Here is a 19,815-nt window from a genome sequence, read left to right as displayed (position 1 = left end):
CTCCCTTAGGTGCTGAATCTCGGGGTCGAGATTCTTGTTAGGGGGTTGGTCTGTAGCGCCCGTTCCGTCGTGGCGCCTAGTGGGAAAATTATCTCCGAAAAACCCTAATTGCGAAATTTGTTTCTTTGATTGTTGTCTAGTGTCCGTGCCATCTCAAGATCTCAATCCCCGATCTATCGACGAGTTCAACTCCGAATCCAATTCCTTCCAAATCGAATCCCTCCGCAAAAGTCTAGTTTGCCTCCCCAGGTTCGATGGGCCGAATTCCGCTCGGCCCATCTCTTCCCCGGCCCCCTCTCTCCCGGGCGTCTCCCCCCCCTCTCTCTCTCTCTCACTCTCTCTCTCGCTCCCTCCCCACCCCGGCGCGTTTCCCCCCCCTCCCGCTCGCTGCTCGCGCGTGCGAGAGCCGCGCCGAGCGCCCCCATCTCTTGCGCGAGCTCCCCGCTCGCAAAGCCGGCCCCGCGAGCCGTTGCTCGCGCGCGCGCCCGCGCGGTTTCCTGCCCGAGCCGCGTCGTCTGCGCCGTCCGCGTCACCCGGTCCCGCTGCCCAGCCGCGCCGCCCGTTGCTTCCCGCGCGCGCGTGCCGAGTGGCCGACCGCCTGGTCACCGCCGCCGTCACCCTCTGTCGCGCCAGCCCGCGCCTGTCGCTAGTGTCGTCGTGCCGCTCCAAACCATCCCACCGTCATCGCCGTCGTCATCGCCCGGCCCCCGCCACTCCGCGCGCTAGCCTCCAAGGGGCGGAGGCAGAGAGCCCCTCTCCCTCTGCCGAGTCGCCCCGCTCCCTTCTCCTTTTCCCGAATCGGCAAAGGGGCGAGCCCCCTTTCTCTCCCTCCTTTTCCTCTTTTTCTCCCCTTTTTCCCCTCTCGCCGGCGACACCTCCTGTCGCCGCTTTGGACGCTAGCCGGAGCGCCAGCTCGCCGGCTTGACCGCCCATGTCGGTTCCCCTCTCTCAAACCGACATTGCCGCCCATTTAAACCCGTCTTCCCCCTCCCTTCCTTTCCTCTCCCATTCGCCTCCTCACCGTTGCCGCCGCTCCCGTGCTCTGCCTCGCCTCCGCCGTCCATCGCCAAGCGCCGGGAGAGCCGGTGCGTTCGTGGACGCGGAAGGGGACTCCGGGCGCGCCCTCTTCTTCCTCTTCCTCAGCCCGAGGCCGGAGAGATCACTCCCGCGCCGTCGGCCTCTCGTCACTGCGCCCCGTCCCGCACGGTAGTGTCTCTCTCCGTTCTTTCTCCTCGCTCCATCTCCTCCCCCTAGCTTTCGGTAGTAGCTTGAGTAGACTCCCCGTAGTTAGCCGGCGCCGCCCCGACCGTTGCCGTCGCTCGCCGTGTGCTCGCCGCCGTCGCCGCCCAAGCTCCGTAGCACCCGCTCGTCGCCGGCCTCGCTCGGCGTAGTTCCACCCAATCCGACACTAGCGTCGAGTTCCCGAAGCCGCGTAGATGCTCTCACCGCCGGGAATCGACCTCTCGTGACCTCGTCGCCGTTTCCCTCTTCTTCAGCCGCCGGTTGCCGCCGCCGCAATCCGCCGCCGTCGAGCAACCTCCGGCGAATCCGAGCCGATGGCTCGCCTTCCCTTGTCACGTGCAACCGCCCGGTGTGCTCGCTGTTGCCCGTATCGCCGTGGTTCGCTCCGCCGCTCGCCGCCACCGCCCGCCGTCCATTCGAGGCCGGGTCGTCGTCTACCTCCCGCCGGCCCGCGTGGCAGCCACGTAGGCGCCACGTCGGCGCCAGCTCAGCCAGACCGGGTCGGGCCGACCCCGGTCGGTCCCTCCGCGTGCGCGTGATCCACCGCGAGCCGTGAGGCTGCGCGTGGGCCCGCCGCACCTGCGTCTACCGCGGACCGCGCGCATGCACCGCGTCCCATCCCCGCCCGCGCGCGTGCGTCGCATGCTCCCACCGCACGGTGAGCCGAGCCGCTGACAAGCGGGTCCCACCCGGGACCGCGCGTGGTGAGCCCGGTCCACCGGCTCTCTTTCTCCTCCCTCCCGCGCGCGCGCGAGTTTGGGCCGTCTTGGGCCGGCCGGCCCATTTAGCTCGGCCGGACCGCTCCATTTCTCTTGGGCCGCGCCCTAGCTGTCCGAGAAAAGTCTATATTTCCTCCCTCCCTTCTTTTCTTTTTCTTTTCCAAAAAGGATTTAATTAAATCCTTTTCCTTTAGATAAAAAATTCAATAATCTTAGAAATTCAATATCTTCCCAACCGTAAATCCGTTTGACTCCGTTCAACTTCCAAAATTCCCCAAATCTCGAGATCTATCTTATGGCACGCTTAGAGGTCGTTAATAGGGCTTTATTTTCGCCGTTTGTTGAGTTGTCCCGTTTCGCGTGTAGTTTCAGAGCCCGAAGACCCGCAGTGCGAGGATTTCGAGGATCAAGCTCCAGATCTCGAGCAAGGCAAGCCACCTTTGAACATCTTGAGCCTATATTTGAAATTTAATTATGTTGCTTGCAAAATATTATGCATTGATAGGATCGCACTTAATCTGTTTGTCCCGTCTGCAAGGCAGATTGGCGGACCTACCTAATTTGTCGCATTTGATCCTTCCTTTGTTAATTGCTATACCATGTCCCCTTGTAACCACCCAGTTGCGCCTCGATACTCGCGCACTCTGTGCGAGTATCGACGGTCGCCTTCAAATTTAAAATCTGAGTAACAACTTGGGTAAAACTGGAGTTTTACAAAAGACTTGGAAAAACCCGACACCTGGGTCGGTGCTTGCGAACTAAATGAATTTCCAAAACCGCGGACCGGGGAACGTACCGGGTGTACGGTTTCCCGCTCTCGCACTTAAGGACCGATTCCTTGGAATTTCATCCAAACATAAGACAAGTACGACCACATGGGTGGAATGGGACACCCCTGGCTGAGTAACTAGCTTATCAGGGGAGCCTTGATGCCGAGAGACATGTGGATTCGCCGGGGTGGTGTCGGGGAGGACCCCTGGGCTTCCTGGCACAGTATGGTCTGGGACCTAACCTGTTGTTGGTCTGGGACCCCTCTCGTCGGCATATGGTAAACCTGTATCGGCTTTCGAAATGCCTTGTCATGAAAGCTTGGAGGTCTCCCGACGTGGCTGATCCCCACGGGCTGGGTGATCCGGGTTAGTAATGTCGTGTGGGTAAAGTGTACCCCCTCTGCAGAGGTTAACAAACTGCTCGAACAGCCGTGCCCACGGTCATGGGCGGATGTGAGGTGATTCCTAGCGTAGTTTTGTTTGACTACTGCTTGTGAAATTGCTGTTGTGAAACTGGGTTCGATGTTTGAAAAATCTGTAGCTGATGGGATCAGCTAGGCCCGGGTGGCCGTTTGAAAAGTTGTTGGCCCGGGTGGCCGTTTGAAAAGTTGTTGGTCCGGGTGGCCGTTTGAAAAGCTGTTGGCCGGGTGCCAACCTTGTTGCAATCCTAAAGACTGATACATTGCACATACTCCGACCGGACGAGACGCACTGTCCCATCCGTGTCGTTTGAGAAGCACTCACCTAGTCGTTTTAGAAAAAGAGTTCAAATAAAACCAATTGCAAAAACAACAGCCTTCCCTTGAAGCCTGCATTAAACACTTATTTCCCCTGGCTTGCTGAGTACTCCCGTACTCACCCTTGCTCTATATAAATATCCCCCCCCAGTTGCTGAAGAAGATGAAGCGGATCCTGCTGATGAGGAGTTCTTCCAGGAGCAAGCCGGCTACGATGAATTTTAGGGTTTCGGCCTAGTTCCCAAGTCGCACCTGTGATGAATGGTCCAAGTCCTGGCTTCCGTTTTCCTTTTGTAATGCAGTTGTGAGCTCGGGATCTGTCCGCAGCCCAACATGACTGTACTCCTACTCTATAATAAAGAGACCTCTGTTGCTGTGATATTCTGTCTCCCTGTGATACCAGCACTGTTTCCTGGGACTGGTATCGATTAACAGGTTAAATTGGAGCGTCACGGGCTAGTCCCGGTCGGGACTAGTTCGGGGCGTGACACTATATGCCTTATACTTTTTATACCGAGGGAGTACTTAGTTTCATTCTAGTGCCAAAAATAATATACTGCAATAATAATGAGAAATTAATTAACGATCTTAGCATATTTTTTATGATCTAATATTAATTCGATTATTAATTCATTTCTTCTCATACATGTTGGCATAAGGCCAGTCCTCCGGACTCCAAATCGAAGCCCAAACTATTTGGGCCAATTGTGCCATGTGGGCCAAATTATTACATCATCCAGCCCAGTTAAAGATCTCAGCTTTGCTTCTTTTTTTTTTTCTTTTCGGCACTAAAGGTATTGGCCCAATTGGCCATTAGATCAGGACTAAAGCTCGAGACAAAGTGAAAATCGAAGAGCTTCACAATACCACTCGGTGAAATCGTCAGAAAATTGAACTTCTTAACGAGAGTTCAAAATTCAAAGTGTCTCATTTGCTAAAGATGGTTAGTACAAAGGTACAAATCAACCTCCTCATACTAGTTACACACCTTAATTTGTCCGCAAACTCCCTTTCCATATATTTGGCACACACACCCCCTCATTTTCTAGATGATTATATTTGTAATCTCCATGCATACAGGACTTAAACGAAGAGATTGTTTTTTTGGTTTTACAGTGCTAGATTAAATTGTTGACCGAAACTTGAGCAAATCATCTTAATATTCGTTGGTTGCATGCACATGTATAATTACTTGATCTTTGTTACATATAACTTATAAGATATGTTAATTTCTCCTTGGTTTTGTTAAAAATTAAACAAGAGCAAATTTCACTTCGGGCCACCTTTTGTTACCTATGTTTCACTTTGGACCACCCTTTAAGCAATATTTTCACTTTGGACTGGGTAAACTTACCTTTGTTTCACTTTGAACTACTCAACTCTCTTCTCAAGCATATGAACGATCTCGATTACGCCGTCTCCTACTCGTCAATGAACTGCCACAGCTATATGTAAGACTATTTCTTCGACATATTACAAGTTGGATGTAGATAGATAAAAGAGTGAGGGTGGCCCAATGTGAAACAAAGGTAAAAATATCCGGTCCAAAGTAAAAACATTGGTCCTAAGATGGTCCAAAGCGAAACATCGGTAATAAAAGGTGGCCCATAATAAAATTAACTCATTAAACAAATACGCCTAATACAAGCTGACACTATCAGCCATGTATTATGTGAATTAATGCTGTGTGTACATACACACAGGTGAGGTACTTGTCGTCATGGACCGTATGTATGATGGACTTTTGTCTGCACGCTACTCATACTAGTTATAAGCTGGTGTATTACAACAGTTTTTTTTTATTCAGTTTAGTGGCGTATTTTTTTCCAGGGTGGACAGTTTTTATGGGAGAAACGAGGTTTTTACGTGGATGTGGAGAAGGATGCTCCCTCTTTATATAGCAGCAGGGATAGAGATATATATATGGAGCATACTCCCTCCATTCTCAAATGTTCGACGCCGTTAACATTTTTTAATATGTTTGGCCGTTCGTCTTATTAAAAAAATTTAAATAATAATTATTTTTTTCCTATCATTTGATTCATTGTTAAATATACTTTTATGTATACATGTAGTTTTACATATTTCACAAAATTTTTTGAATAGGACGAACGGTTAAACATGTTTAAAAAAATTAACGGTGTCAAATATTTAAGGAAGGAGGGAGGATATACAAGAGGTAGCTGCAAGCGACCCATGGCGAAATGGACATCGTCGGTTCTCTTCAAGTTGCAGCCAACGAGCGAAGAATGAGCGAGCTTTTGATGGGGAAAATGGTCCCTCTACAGCAGCAGCTAGCTAGTACACCATGTTTTGGTTCATATGTAACTGAATCATCCAGAATGTATCACGTGTAGTGCATCGTCCCTGCACTGCACACAAGATCTGTATTTACGACAAATGCATGGTACAAATTACCGTATCTACGAACAAGACACTTGAGCAAATGATATTTACAGTTTGGTTGTCGATCGCTACTGTAAAATACAAAGTACTACTGTCATATATACACCCTGTGTCTGAACACTGTGGTTAATTTGTTCATCGGATTTGCAGCTCATCATGGTTCTTGGATTAATCTTGGATTACTGCATATACTTACTGTTACTGACAGACAGTCAGTCAGTTACTCACTCATCTCAATGTTTATCTAGCTATATCTGCTGCTTTGTTCATGAGCATGAAAAAATGAGAAAAGGAGCTACTGAAAATCTGAAATGGGCACAAGTCACGCTCTCGCTCGCCGGCGGCGATCGTGTGGCTGTCGTCGGCGATCCGGGAGCGGCGGGACCGGCCGGAATATTCGTCCATTGGTGGAGTATCGATCACTAATTCAGGGCCGGTGAATTTCGAAGAATGCAGCCAGCTCTTTTGGTTTTCAGACATGGCGACAAAAGGAGGGCTTGGCTTAGCTAGCCTGCTCTTGCCGTTGGACAAAAGGGTTTTGTATTTTGTTGGGCTCATATTATTTATTTGGTTGTGGCTTGTAGGGAGCACGATTTAAAGGTGTGTAAGTGGAGAGCATACGCATGGCCGTCCTGATTTCGCTGATGTGGTAGGTTAGGTTAGTTGGTTGATAGTCCATTGTAGTTGTGGGTTTTTTGAACTTTTTATTAATTGTGTATTATTTGGTTTTATTTTCTCTTTAAAATGAGTCATCTTGTTTTTTTATACAATACATTGGTAACAGTTGGATCATTTTAAAAAAGAAAAGGAATTGGTTGAGTGACGGAAACATAGCTTATTTGGGGTGGGATAGAGCCCCTTCATTGGGAACCAAGAAGGAAAAACCCTCAAAATGTCCATCCTTAGCCCATCATCCCCATTCACCATTAGTCTAGGTTGAGAGAAACGGAAAAAAAATGATCAATGGCAGTGTAACACCTTGCCTCCAAAATCTATGGTAGTCTACTCTATGTATTAAGCGGGTCCATGTTTACATAGCACGTGTAAACCATTTACAATTTTATACCATGTAAAATAGTTAATCTAGAATAAAATGGTTGAAGTGCCAAGACATATAAGCATATCTTTACTTACCTCAACTTTTAATGTGGGACTAAACCACCCATTACTACACCACTTCTGAACTACATGGGTATAAACCACACCACTACATGCTTTAAACAGGCTAAGGTGTTACTTTTTTTTTTGTGAGGAGGGCTAAGTTGTTACATGCGAGATCAATTTGGGTGGTGCGAGTGAGGAAAGAATAAAAGGGTGAGAGGAGAAAGCAAGTGCTCTAGAAGTGAGGAGAGAAGCAGAGTATTATTAGATGGTAGAGTGTACTAGTGTAGGGTTCTTGTGGCATTGCAGAAATGGGATCTAGCATTGCAGAAGGCTACCTATGGGTATGAGCTCTGATATTTTGCTGTAGGAATTCAATAAGGAGGGTTTTAATTCAAAAGAATAGTCTATCTTTCTCACCTTAATATTTAAGTTTTTTTCACTATAGATTCATTAATAAAACCTGCATAATGATCTATGAAATTCAAGAAAAACAATGAAAAGACAGTTTTATTTTCATAGGATGTTTTCCTACATATTTCATGAATTTGTATCAGAAATTACAAGGTTGAGTCAGTCTCCCCCACTTTGGCCACTAGCTTGTCCACTGTGAGGACACTCCCAATTCAACTACTTCTCAAACATCACACCTAAGCATCTGTGGTCCATGCATGGACTATGAAGATGCTCAACATATGCCATCCATCTCTTTCTCTCTCATTCATTTTCACTGATGCAAGCAGAGCCACACAGAATCACAGATATGCATGCATATGGTCTTGGAGAGATGCAGGGTTCAGATTTTAAAGGATGCAAGAAAACTCTGAATCTGGTAGGGCAACCATGGTAGTGTAACTGTTTGTCAGATGTTGAAACATGATGAAATCATCCCCATCTTATGATCGGACATTTTTGGTTTATAGCCATGGCGCGGTTATCATTAGCAAATGATTAACTTAGTTTGATAGCTACAACTAATATATTTAATTTTGACCTAGTCGCAACGAAAATGAAGCCTCGATTCATCATAGTATATATCTTACTCTTGCCAAAATTTTCTATCTATTTTCTAATCAAATCTTCATATTTTTATCAAAACCTTTCGCTTTTTAATCTTTTTTGCGCAAACATGACACTGGAGTGATGTAACGCGAGATTTAGCCGGTTGCAATTTATGGCGACATACGCTGATCTTTTGATGGGTGCATTTCGCATTTTGACCACAGAGCTATCCGAGGATATTTTACTCACTGCAAATCTTGAATTAGTGGCTCAGATTAGAGGCCTTAACTCTCATTTATCCTCATCCCTTCTTTTTATTTTTGAAATTCGGAGAAATAAAGAATAAATCAAATCGAATTCCGCGGCATCCTGTGGGCGTTGCGCCCCATGATTTTTGTACCCTTATTTCTGTTAACACTAATGATATTTTTAGCTGTAACCAATCATGCATATTTCATACTCGAATGTTCTTTCCTCTGTTCATGATCCAATCATATCATAACGCGCACACAGTTAACAATACAGATTCAACTTAACTGTGCGTGCAATCAAGATCTTTGAAAACAGTAGTGTGCAGATTCTTCAATTCGATGAGATGATTTTTTAAACAAATTTAAACATGTGGTTTAATATTATTGACCAAACTGATAATTTAATTAGTTTGTCAGTGCGACAGAAATGCACGTGATAATTAAAGTGCACCTTATACTTTTGTCTCATTGATATATAGAATATGTATTTTAGTGGGGTGTTAAATAATTCGCAGGTAAACTCCACGATTCCTAATTAGTCCCTCTCATTTCAGACAATCGTAAAATTTTCATTAATAAAAAAAATTACACAAGACCTCTGCTTCTATTATGCACATAGCCAAAAGAAAAAAAAAAGAAAACTTCTCAGTCACTGAACATATACAACGACCTATATAAACCTCCTCTAAAATTACACCATCGAGAAGGAACCATTACTTGTTTGCTGGTATAATCTGTAGTCAAAACAAGATTTTCATCAAAGTCTAACACGACACCTTCAACAAGGAGACAACATACAAGCGTTAATATTGCCGAATCTATAAATCGGATCAGACCCATCCCGAAAGAAGCCACTACCCATATAACTACCTCCATTTGATCGCCAACAGCCTAGAAGGCTGTCTCCCACGATAAAATTAAGAACAAGGGCTGCACCGAACAAGAATGGAACATTAACGGCGATGTTGAGGAGAGCAGGGTCATGAGGCAAGAATTTTGATTTATATGTTAATCCATTTGAATGGAAGATTGGGGCATAGAGAAAGCGAGCAAACTTTCCTTTACCACTGATTCTACATGAGAACCATTTGAATTTAAACATACATTAGGATCTCTTACATGTATTTCTATTCCTATACGTATTTTGTTTTCCTAATCATACGTTCCGACGAAACCCTCAATGTCTACAAACCAATGTGTTGTCCAATAATTGTGGGTGACCAGCCAATCAGAACCTTTACCCGTCATGCGTGACAGTGAACCACACGGTAAGAAGCAGCAGTGTGCAAGTTGATGCTGAAAATGACCAAACTTGGAAGAACACCAAGGGGTCACACTACTCAGTGTACTCACTACTCACAACAGGTGTCTGCATCCTCAGCTCCATTGATTATTAACTTGCTAATGGTTTTGGCCTTGATCTCTGAACATATGCAAGAATGAACGAATCAATCAAAATAATTTATAGATAAAACTTTTATATTTGTATCTTTAGTGGTTTAAAAGCTAATACTAGAAAATAAACTACGACAAAAAAACACATCAAAATCAACTCTCGAATTAAGTTTTAAAATTTAAATTTTGGCTTTGGCTGATAAGCTAAAAGACAAACAATGAAAGCGGAAATTGAAGCTGTAACTGTAACAGTAGTAACCAAAGCGTAGCATGTATATCTCAATCTCCATCTCTCTGTCTGACTCTCTAGTATTGTTGTTACTGTTCCCTGGGAGGCATTGGCCATTGGCATGGATGAATGGCTGGATGTTGAGAAGTATTGACAAAAAATTACTGAATGCTAGTCCATTGCAGACAGGCACAGGGAGTGTCCTTCATGGGCACAGGAAAGCTATGGGTTGGCTGCCTTATCCTGTTATCCACTTTGGAGGTGGTTTGCTAGCTGTGGCATGTCAATGTTGGCCACAGTACTGCTGCTAGGTTGGTGCTAGTACTTTGCTTTCAGCTCAACCTCATTGCATCTGAACTTCAAACCTGTATGTATGCTCCTAATACAAGTTTAGAAGGCGATAATTTTCCGTGATTCGCGTTTAAATTGAACTGTTAATTTTTATACAATTTCTACGTATCGAAGGAGATATAAGAGAATAAAGTATCTGGCGTGATATGTATACAAGGCCAGATACATCTAAGATGATATATAGAAATGAATGGTTAAAGTTTCGTCACAGGAACCATGTAATAACAAAATTGAGAGATAAGGCTGGTCGCACGCAATAGTTGTTTGAGTGATTTGTTTGTGAAAAAAAATAGGTATATTGCTATAATTGAAAATATACGAGTGAAACCGTAACTACGATGTACGTTTTTCGGATGGTCTGATTTTGGGGCGATAAGATTGTGATTTCACGATGAAGAGATGGTGTATAAATACATGGGGAATTGTTTGTATGTGGGGGTCCAAGAGATCACGGGGATATCTACCAACGGGGACGTGCTCATTGGCAGCCACTCATCCATCGTTTGTCTCAAGTTGCCACAACAAATGGACACAAGCATCACTAATCCCTGCCCTGCAACAGATGCCAGTTTGATTCTAACCAGAATGCTCAACCAACCAACCGTAGGCCACCCCTTCTCTTTTTAATGTGCATGTATATCTAAAGTCTTTTTTTTTCCTTTACCATAGTAGTCCTTTTGTTTTTTCTCTTTATTCCTTGTTCCCAACCGTCTGGCTGATTACGTTGTGTAACAGAAACTTTATTTTCTTTTAATATATTGACGTGTAATCCTTTTGCGCGTTCGTGAAAAAAACTGTAGATTTGATTGGTTAATACAAGTAAAAACACAGGTACAACCCTGTCTATATAGAGGGGAGGATCGATAATGCTAATGGCTATGTTGCCTTCATGTAGGGTCGTCCGACGATATGCACCGTTTACACGTGGAATCGAGCACATGTCAAAATTGAAAAAAAAAACTACTTCGTATATTTATTTATTTGCATATTACATACATTTCAACCAAATGCGATGTATTTTGTATATGTATATTTGGTAGATTCCTTTGCAGTAAATCCTCTGTAGAATTAATTGATCCTTGCAACAATTAGCTTATTACATATGATGGTCGCACAAAAAATAGCATTGAGATTAGAAACATAGTGAATTGCATATATACAAGAACGCTTATGATCTTGCAATCTTTTTTTTTTTTTGGGTCTAATATGCTTGGCTATTTTCAGAAGAGTGCTTCCCAAAATAATCACTGGGATTTCTCTAGTAAGTTAGGACGATATGCACATATAATACATACAAAGACAGTATACTTCATCAAGACACAAATGGACACAAGAACTACTAATCCCTGCCCTGCAACATACGCCATTTGATAGTTTGATTATAACCATAATTGTTCAACCAACCAACCCTAGTCCACCCCTCCTCTATTTAATGTACATATATATCTCAAGTTTTGCTAATACTTTTATGGTGTATTTTCAAAACTATAGATTTTGACTGGTTAATACCAGTGGCAAACAGGTACATCCTTGTCCATATAGTGGATCGAAATGCTAATGTGGTTATGTTGCCTTCATGTAGGCGGTCTGTTGATCCACACTATCTACATGTGGAATCAAGCACATGTCAAAATAAAAAATATTTTTCTATCTTGGATACCAAATAAAGTTAGGAAGTTATGCACATATATATAACTAGTTAAATGCTCATACTTTACTACAGATAAAAGAAAATGTATTAATGTGTTTCCCACTTTTTTTATAGGGAATATTCATTTTACTCTAAATTTTTCATGTGGCTATCCATTTAGATCTAATCTTTTTAATATTAAAAAGTTCAGAGTTTTTTTTGAACATTAAAAAAAAGTTCAGAGTTAACTTGCGAAAATTACAATGGAAGTAGGTGGGGGTGACAGATTCACACCCTTTCTAAAGGAATATAGATACATACAAAGACAGTCTATTTCATCATGATAAAAGTCATTGACTCCATATTCCTTGCAAAAAAAATTATAACCATTGTGAAGGTACAATATAGTGTAACCAATTTTTATATAAAACAAAGTTCGTACCTGTGCCTCACAAAATAGTGGGCAGTTTGTATGGTCCATTGTCCTCACTTTTATTTACTACTGTGTGATAACGTGTGTGGACCCAGCGTTTTTTGTACGAGCCCCGTGACTTGTCTGGTGTGCGCGTGGCATCTCCTGAGCCACTATTTCCCACACATCTCAAACGTGAGCTACAACTAGCCTGACAGGTGGGCCACACAAGAATTTCTTTTCACTTTGCAACTGTTTATTTTATTTTTTTTAAAAAAAATATTTTCTCTAGATGATTTAGTTGCTTATTACTAATACCTACCTTCCCCATAAGTTTTTTTTGGGCCATTTTTGATTCTTTGGTGAGGTAAATGAAAATAGATGCAATTGAGAATTTTCAGAAGAATGGCCCTACAATGAATCAGCCAAAGTTATAACTTAAATTTTAAAGTGTTTATTATAGGATACTTTAATGTAGTTTTTTCTTTTTGAGACTTTTTACCGTACATATTAGGACCGTTGATTTTGCATGTGGTGTGTTTAGATCATAAAGTTTTAGCGTGTCACATAAGATATTATATAGGGTGTTGCATAGGGTGTTCGGGCACTAATAAAAAAATTAATTACAGAATCCACCGGTAAACCGCGAGACGAATTTATTAGGCCTAATTAGTCTATTATTAGTAAATATTTAGTGTAGCAACACATTGTCAAATCATGGAGCAATTCGACAAAAGATTCATTTCGCAAATTTGTCGCAATCTGTACAATTAGTTAATTAGTTTTTTTAGCTTATATTTAATATTTAATACACGTGTTCAACTCTTCGATGTGATAATAGAGTGAACAATTTTAATTTTTGGGTGGGATAATAATCGAATGGCTACCGGTCCGATTCGATGGTGGGAGGGTACATCTGTAATATCGCATCAAACTCTTTCTTCCGATCCATTTTTCATTCTATTTTCTCCCCCTTTTCCTTCTCACACTACACGACCGCCATCTCCATTCCTTCTTTCGCGCGCACGGCCGCCGCCGGCCGCCGTCAATCTCCTGCAGCGTGTGGACTCCGACGGCTGTGGCCTCCTCTGCTCATGCTCATGCTCATTCTCATTCTCCATTGATGGTAAGACTAGTGTTCTTGGTCGAGGGGTTTGCTCCTGATGCTGCACGCAGCCAGCGATCAAGTAGAGTGTTAGAGTATACGTGGTTGTTGCTTAGTTCGTTCGAACTCCATTGATGGGAAAATCAAGTAGATCGACGACGCCAGCCGCCCTGCTTGTGCAAGCGGACAGGAGAGATGACGTCAGTCGTAGGCACTGTTTACTGTTTATAGACTGATGCCAATCATGCCCTTTGCAAATTAACGGTCGGATCTGAGTGGTACCTACTCGAGGACCGTAAAATTTCTCAAAAGGAGAGTTTTACCTATAAATTATTTTTGTCACCAATAAGCTTGAAATACAAGGAAATTCAGGATAGGAATTCAGTTAAACTTTTCCATTATTACGTCACTTATTTCACTGTATCTTGTCAAACCATGAAAACCATGGGCTGGTTGGCACACAGGATGAAGTGATGATTTGTCATTCTCATGTTTGTTGAAATCTTGCATCCAAAGTTTCACATTTAAGGGAACTTGTTGCATCATGGATGACTAGGATATCAGAAGAGTGCAAATTGTGGACTGCTTCTGCTCTATCCAAACAAAGGGAAGACTTTCAGATATCCTAATATGCATATATGGTCACTAATTGAATTTTTAGAAATAAAATTTTCAGCTCCTTTAACTTTCTGCTTCAGAAATGCACGATTCCCATTCCGATGCTCCTAATGGATTATATTTTGTCTCAAGCAGTTGTTTTAGTACAAAAAATTGTATGTAATACATGAAAAGTAATACCTGGGACAGTAATAGCTCAAGAAACAAAACTCTCTTTGAGCACAAAGAGAAAAGTCCTTTCAAGCCGTGAGAAACTTTTGGGGGTACCTTTTTGGCCTCCTATCATATGAGCTCCTCCTTTTTTCTTCTCCCCTATAAATTTGCCAAGCTCTATCTCACACTGTAAGAGAGAGGAGATAGAGAGAGCTGTACTAACTGATGAACTGCTCTCATGCAAGCCAGATTACCATAAAGATTGGGTCATAAGCACTGTTGTTAGGTGCTGCTTCTGCTCCTAATTATTTTTTTCTCTCTGGATGTTTTTTTGTTGAATGGTTGATAATTCCTCCATCTTTGAGTTTCTATCTTCTCTTTGGCTTGCTCTGGTCTTGTTCATGATTCTTTACCTGTTTCTTGATTGCTGATGGCAAGCATTTCCTTGTTGTTTTTGGACTCAAGATTTAGCTGGTAATTTTATATCCACCTACCTTATCATGTACTTGTTCTTGCTCATCTTTTATCAGGTTATCAATGGGAAATAGTTTTCATGGACGTTATTGGCCGTGAATCCCAAGTGGTGTGGCTAATCTCTCCAAACTAATAAAAGTTCATGTGAGTTTTGTTGGTATTTTAGCACAAAAAAAGTACTCAAATAGCTCTTTGCCTGGATGCCATACCCACCAATGAATTTTCAATTATCGGGTGGTTCTTATTTTTTTGGGTATATGTAAACAGAATCTGAACACAAGATTTGATGAGAGATTCAACCAAGAAGCTGAAATTTTTTGCACCTGATGTGCATTGCTGAACCAATTTTCTGTTGCATAAAGAGTCCTGAAACTTCATGTTGCAAACTGAAGCGTGATGTTCTAACATTTTTCCATTGGAGCTTTCACTGGTTTCTTCAGAACTGAAATCTTTCTTGCTTTCTCATCAGCTTCTCATGCATCTTTCTGCAGGGTTTCTTTCATGTAGGGAAAGGAAAGGTGATTTCAGTTGCCTGACTGCTGCCAGAATCTGCGAAGCATCTACAAGCGACGCCGTCGTTCAGGCAGCCGGCACGGCAATGCCGGTTCCCCTTGCTCCATACCCAACCCCGCCTGTGCCATTTACACCTCCCAATGGTATGGATTCCAACTTGGCACTGCAAGAACACAGCTACTTTTTTAGTTTTTTTTCCCCTGATGTTGGCTGGTCACCTGAAAATGTTGGGCTGACTGATTAATTTAATCTTTTCTCAAGATGTGCATATTAAGTGTTTGCCCTGGTGCATGCTTTTGGATTAGAAATCTTGTGAACTAAACTTTCTTAGACAGTTTTTGTTGAATCAAATGTTACTGTTCCTGGTTCAGAGGTAGCAGTTTATTCTGCTCATAGAAATAAGTTCAGAGAGAACTCCCACTTGATAAAATGGAAGTTCTTTACTGCTGAGTTTTGTTGTCTGAAATGAAAACATTGCATGGAAGATGCTTTTGTTGTCTGAAAATGAAAATGTTAGCTGCTGAAATGTGAGATTCAGTCAGTCTCTGAAGAGCCATGATTGTGCAATTTCAGGGGCTCAAAGCCAGCTCGTGTGCTCTGGGTGCCGTAATCTGCTCATGTATCCAGCCGGAGCAACGTCGGTTTGCTGCGCAGTTTGCAGTACCGTGACTGCTGTGCCTGCTCCTGGTATGCACATGATTCACTCAGGTTTTACATCTCAAGGTTTTGTTTGTAAGTAATGTGGCATCTGAAAATTGAGTTTCTTTGCATCTAAATTTTATAGTAGTTTAGAAGTTTATATTGTACCCTCTGTTTTATTTACAAAAGTGAGTAGTTTTTGGTTTTTAGAGCAGAAATATAGCTGCAATGTTCACAAAAATGTAAAGAGAGATTAAAGGGGATAGCCTGTTTTCCCTTGAAATCGATGCATGAGTTTTGCATTTGCTGAAATTTTGTTCTGAAATGCAGTTTTGCCAATGATTTTCCTACCTGGAATTTCTGTGCAGGAACCGAGATGGCGCAGTTAGTTTGCGGAGGATGCCACACTCTCCTGATGTATATACGCGGTGCGACGAGTGTGCAATGTTCTTGCTGTCACACTGTCAACCTGGCTATGGAAGGTACTACCAAAATTTATCATCCTCCTCCTCTGTTGCAATTGGTATATTCTGTGGCTTTGATTCCAGTATGCAAAATCCTCCTCCTGAACAGAATATTTTCCTGTGGCTGAAAGCAACAGCAATCAGTCGGTAGCAATAAACATCGTCGAGTTGGCTTGTATTCCAGTCATATTCATGAGAGTTGGCTATGGTTCAGAAAACAAAAAAGTTTGACAAGGATACACTAGATTTACCAGAGTATGATGAAATATCTCCTACAATTACAAGATGTGCTACAGTAGTATCCTATACTTACTGAAGGTCTCACAAGGACACCTAATTTAGCATCAAGTTCTGAAGTTCCATATAATTTGTTCAGAGTTCAGAGTTTTCTTTAAGGCAGACTTCTGAAAGATGAGTGTTTGTTCATATAATCTTAAACACACTGAATAACAAATGATTCCCATGTTCTTGATGGCAGCAAATCAAGTTGCGCATGTAAACTGCGGGAACTGCCGTATGCTGCTCATGTACCAGTATGGCGCAAGGTCTGTCAAATGCGCAGTCTGCAATTTTGTGACATCAGTTGGGGTAAGTGTTCATCAACAGGACACTTCAATTTCATATTTAGTTCCTTTATCTGAAAACATTCAATTTTACAGTAGCATCATCTAATGGCTAATATTGCACTGCAACCTGATTTTTTTCATGATGTGACCTTAGTTGAAGAGTGTGTTTTTTTTCTGAATCTTTTCAGGCCTCACCTGGTACAGACCAGAAGCCCAGCAGCTGAACTGCTGAAGTGCCATAAATATTCAGAAAAGAGCTTCTCAAACCGATGCTTTGAGTGCACATGTATAGAGTTCTTCCCTGAAGCATTTTTTTTCTTCCTTTTTTATCTCCCTTTCCCCCCAATTTCCACCTTCCTTCCTTGGATATGGAGAGAGCCTGCGGAATAAATGAGAGTTTTGCTAAATACCTAGTGCTCAAAATTCGTCGAATCGTCTGTATGACCGAACAAGATTGACATATTATATACATAAACCTATGATAATATTTATGCATTGCTCATTGTTTCTGAATAGTTGAAACATGTAAAAACTCAGCCTCCAAATGCAATCACAATCAGATTGAATAGCACATCAGATGGGAAATTGTAGTCAAACAATAGTGAACTAATGCTGCTTGCAGGAACACTGGGACCCAGGTGATTGGTACAATCTCTCTGACTGTCACCCAAAGCTGATGTCTGCTTGGCAACAGCTTGCAGTGATGGCATGTGATGCATTTTGATCTATGAATGAATGCATTGTATTGTACAACACAAATGGATCACACTGACAAGGACTATCAGTCTATGATCACTGCTCAATAATTGTCAGGAAGATGCAGAAGTTTCAGAGATCTCAATGATAAAAGGCATATATAGGTGGTGTTCAGTCAATCAGTCGAGTATTTCAGAAAACTGACCCAACAACGCAAATGCAGGCACGCCCATTACTGAATTATTGTTAGGACAGATGAATAGATTTGCTCCTCAACTTTAATTCTATCAAAAACAAAACACTCTGGATTTTCTTCTGTCAAATTATTTTCAGACTGTTCCGATAAATGCAAGCAGCTAAATAATTCGATTCAATTGCAAATTTAATATACTTGAAAATCAAATAGGAGATGTGACAAGCCCATGCATAGTAGCACACTAACTTTTTGGGGCGACAAGGGAAATATAAATTTTGGCCTTTGGACACCCACCGACTTTTTTAAGCAATAGAAGCTTATTTGTTGAATTCATTAAATAACATAGAAGTGATACAATTATCCTGATAAAATTAACTAAACAACTCTAGATATGCTTCTACTTTGCTATCAAAATCGATAAAATGATCATAATAACCTACTCCAAGCATGTAGCTCCAGTTATAAACGTAAACGATACAAAAGCACATGAATCATAATTCATTTCTCCCAAACACCAACTCCAATAAAATAAAATAAAAAAACAAAGTTTAAGACTAGTAGCGTGTACCTCCAGTTGAAAAACGTAAGCATTATAATTCATGTCTCCCAAACACGAACTAAAAAAAATTGAAAAAAAAGAAGCTAAAAAACAGTAAAGACTAGCTAATTAATCCTCAGCAGGTTATATATAGTTTTACAGAGATTTTTCATGAGTTGTAACACGACTTCGCCAAGCATAGGAAGGCGAGGAAGAAGGCGGCGACGACGGCGGCGAAGCCACCGAAGATGAGGAACCAGCAGCAGCCGACGAGGCCATCGCCGGCGCGAGCGCGTGCGGCGGCGCCCCTTCCGTTGTCGCCGGCGACAATCCGATGGTTGACATGGAATCGTTGTTGCTGCTGCTCCATAATAAGAGACAAAGATAGAGAGATCGATGTGAGATGATGATCACCAAATCGGCGTCGTTTATATGGGCGTGTTAGTGTTAATTATCTCCATATTGAGAAAATGGAATGGTTGTTTTTTAGATATGGACATGATTACCGAAAATGGAATGGTTGTTTATAGGTAGAGTTAATTTCCTCTGCTCTTCTCTTTTTCTTTCTACTATAAGCTTTGAGCAATTGGAGGAAAGTTATCTAAAAAAACTGGGCATATGTATATTTAAAGTTGAATAAGATTTATTGTCAAATATCTTTTTTCATAATCTTTATATGATAAAAAAATTTGGGCATATAAAAGCAGAATAAGATTGATTGCCAAAAATCTTTTCGTAATCTTTCCATTGCATTGTTGTTAGGATAGCTGAATAAACGAACGTTAGTTCGATCGAGAACAATAACATTATCCGATTTCTTTCTCTGTTTTGTAACATTGCTCCTATATTGCTAGAGCAGTAGAAAGTACTTCTTCCCTCCATTTTAAATGTAAGATACCGTTAGTTTTGAATTTCCTTCTTGGTGGTGTGATGCTCGCAAAACAATCACGAAACGGGACAAGAGAGCTTTTGATGCAGACGTCATCTAGGTGACCTGGCTAATGTATACAGAGCGTAATGCTCGTGTCTTTGAGGGTCAAGCAGTTTTGCCGGTGAATCTTTGTGCCGCCATCGAGGATGAGTGGAAATCGTGGCAAGAAGCGGGCTTGACCGCCTCTCTCTCAGTTGTATTTGTATAGTGGGTTGGGAGCGGGATTCTTTTCTAGGCGTGCTCAGTGAGGCGTGAGCTGTGAATTCTTTCTTCCATCTTAATACACTCTGGTCGGTTGTTTGCCGACCCGGCAAAAAAATTATATTTTAATCATCCTCTTATTAAAAAGATACTTCCTCCGTTTCACGATGTAAGTCATTAATTCTAGCATTTTCCACATTCATATTGATGTTAATGAATCTAGTCTATTCTAGCATTTTCTAGATTCATTAACATTAATATGAATGTGAGAAATGCTAGAATGACTTACATTACGAAACGGATGGAGTATATAAATATTATTAATTTTGACATGGCTTGTTTTATGGTAAAATGTACTTAAGCCTTTTGACATGGCTTGTTTTATCATAAAATGTACTTTAGCCTCACTTATATTTTTTATATTTGTACAATTTTTCAATAAAATAAAAGGCCAAACATATATCTAAATTTTAATG

General features: G+C 41.9%; 1 protein-coding gene across 12 annotated transcripts; it reads left to right on the top strand.

Moving 5' to 3' along the window:
• The first annotated feature begins 13,202 nt into the window (after nt 1–13,202).
• Nucleotides 13,203–17,359, top strand: LOC4344713 (protein LSD1-like). Of its 12 annotated transcripts, none has more exons than XM_015792621.3 (8): nt 13,233–13,371; nt 14,652–14,739; nt 14,863–14,988; nt 15,087–15,251; nt 15,682–15,795; nt 16,116–16,229; nt 16,690–16,799; nt 16,966–17,272. In XM_015792621.3, exons 3-8 carry the CDS (start codon nt 14,922–14,924, stop codon nt 16,999–17,001), a joined length of 606 nt encoding a protein of 201 aa, XP_015648107.1. In that variant the 5' UTR covers nt 13,233–13,371; nt 14,652–14,739; nt 14,863–14,921; the 3' UTR covers nt 17,002–17,272. The 12 variants fall into 12 exon arrangements, 7 of the variants coding, with proteins under 7 accessions (XP_015648111.1, XP_015648110.1, XP_015648107.1 ...); NM_001403485.1 differs by lacking the exon at nt 13,233–13,371 and adding an exon at nt 14,311–14,407 and having other exon boundaries at nt 16,966–17,264; XR_010742870.1 differs by lacking the exon at nt 13,233–13,371 and adding an exon at nt 14,313–14,407 and having other exon boundaries at nt 16,321–16,799.
• Nucleotides 17,360–19,815: the final 2,456 nt, after the last annotated feature.

This window comes from Oryza sativa, chromosome 8, assembly GCF_034140825.1.
Source record: "Oryza sativa Japonica Group chromosome 8, ASM3414082v1".
NCBI lineage: Eukaryota > Viridiplantae > Streptophyta > Magnoliopsida > Poales > Poaceae > Oryza > Oryza sativa.
Note: the sequence above shows the minus strand (reverse complement) of the source record. Positions and strands in the feature narration are given on the sequence as shown.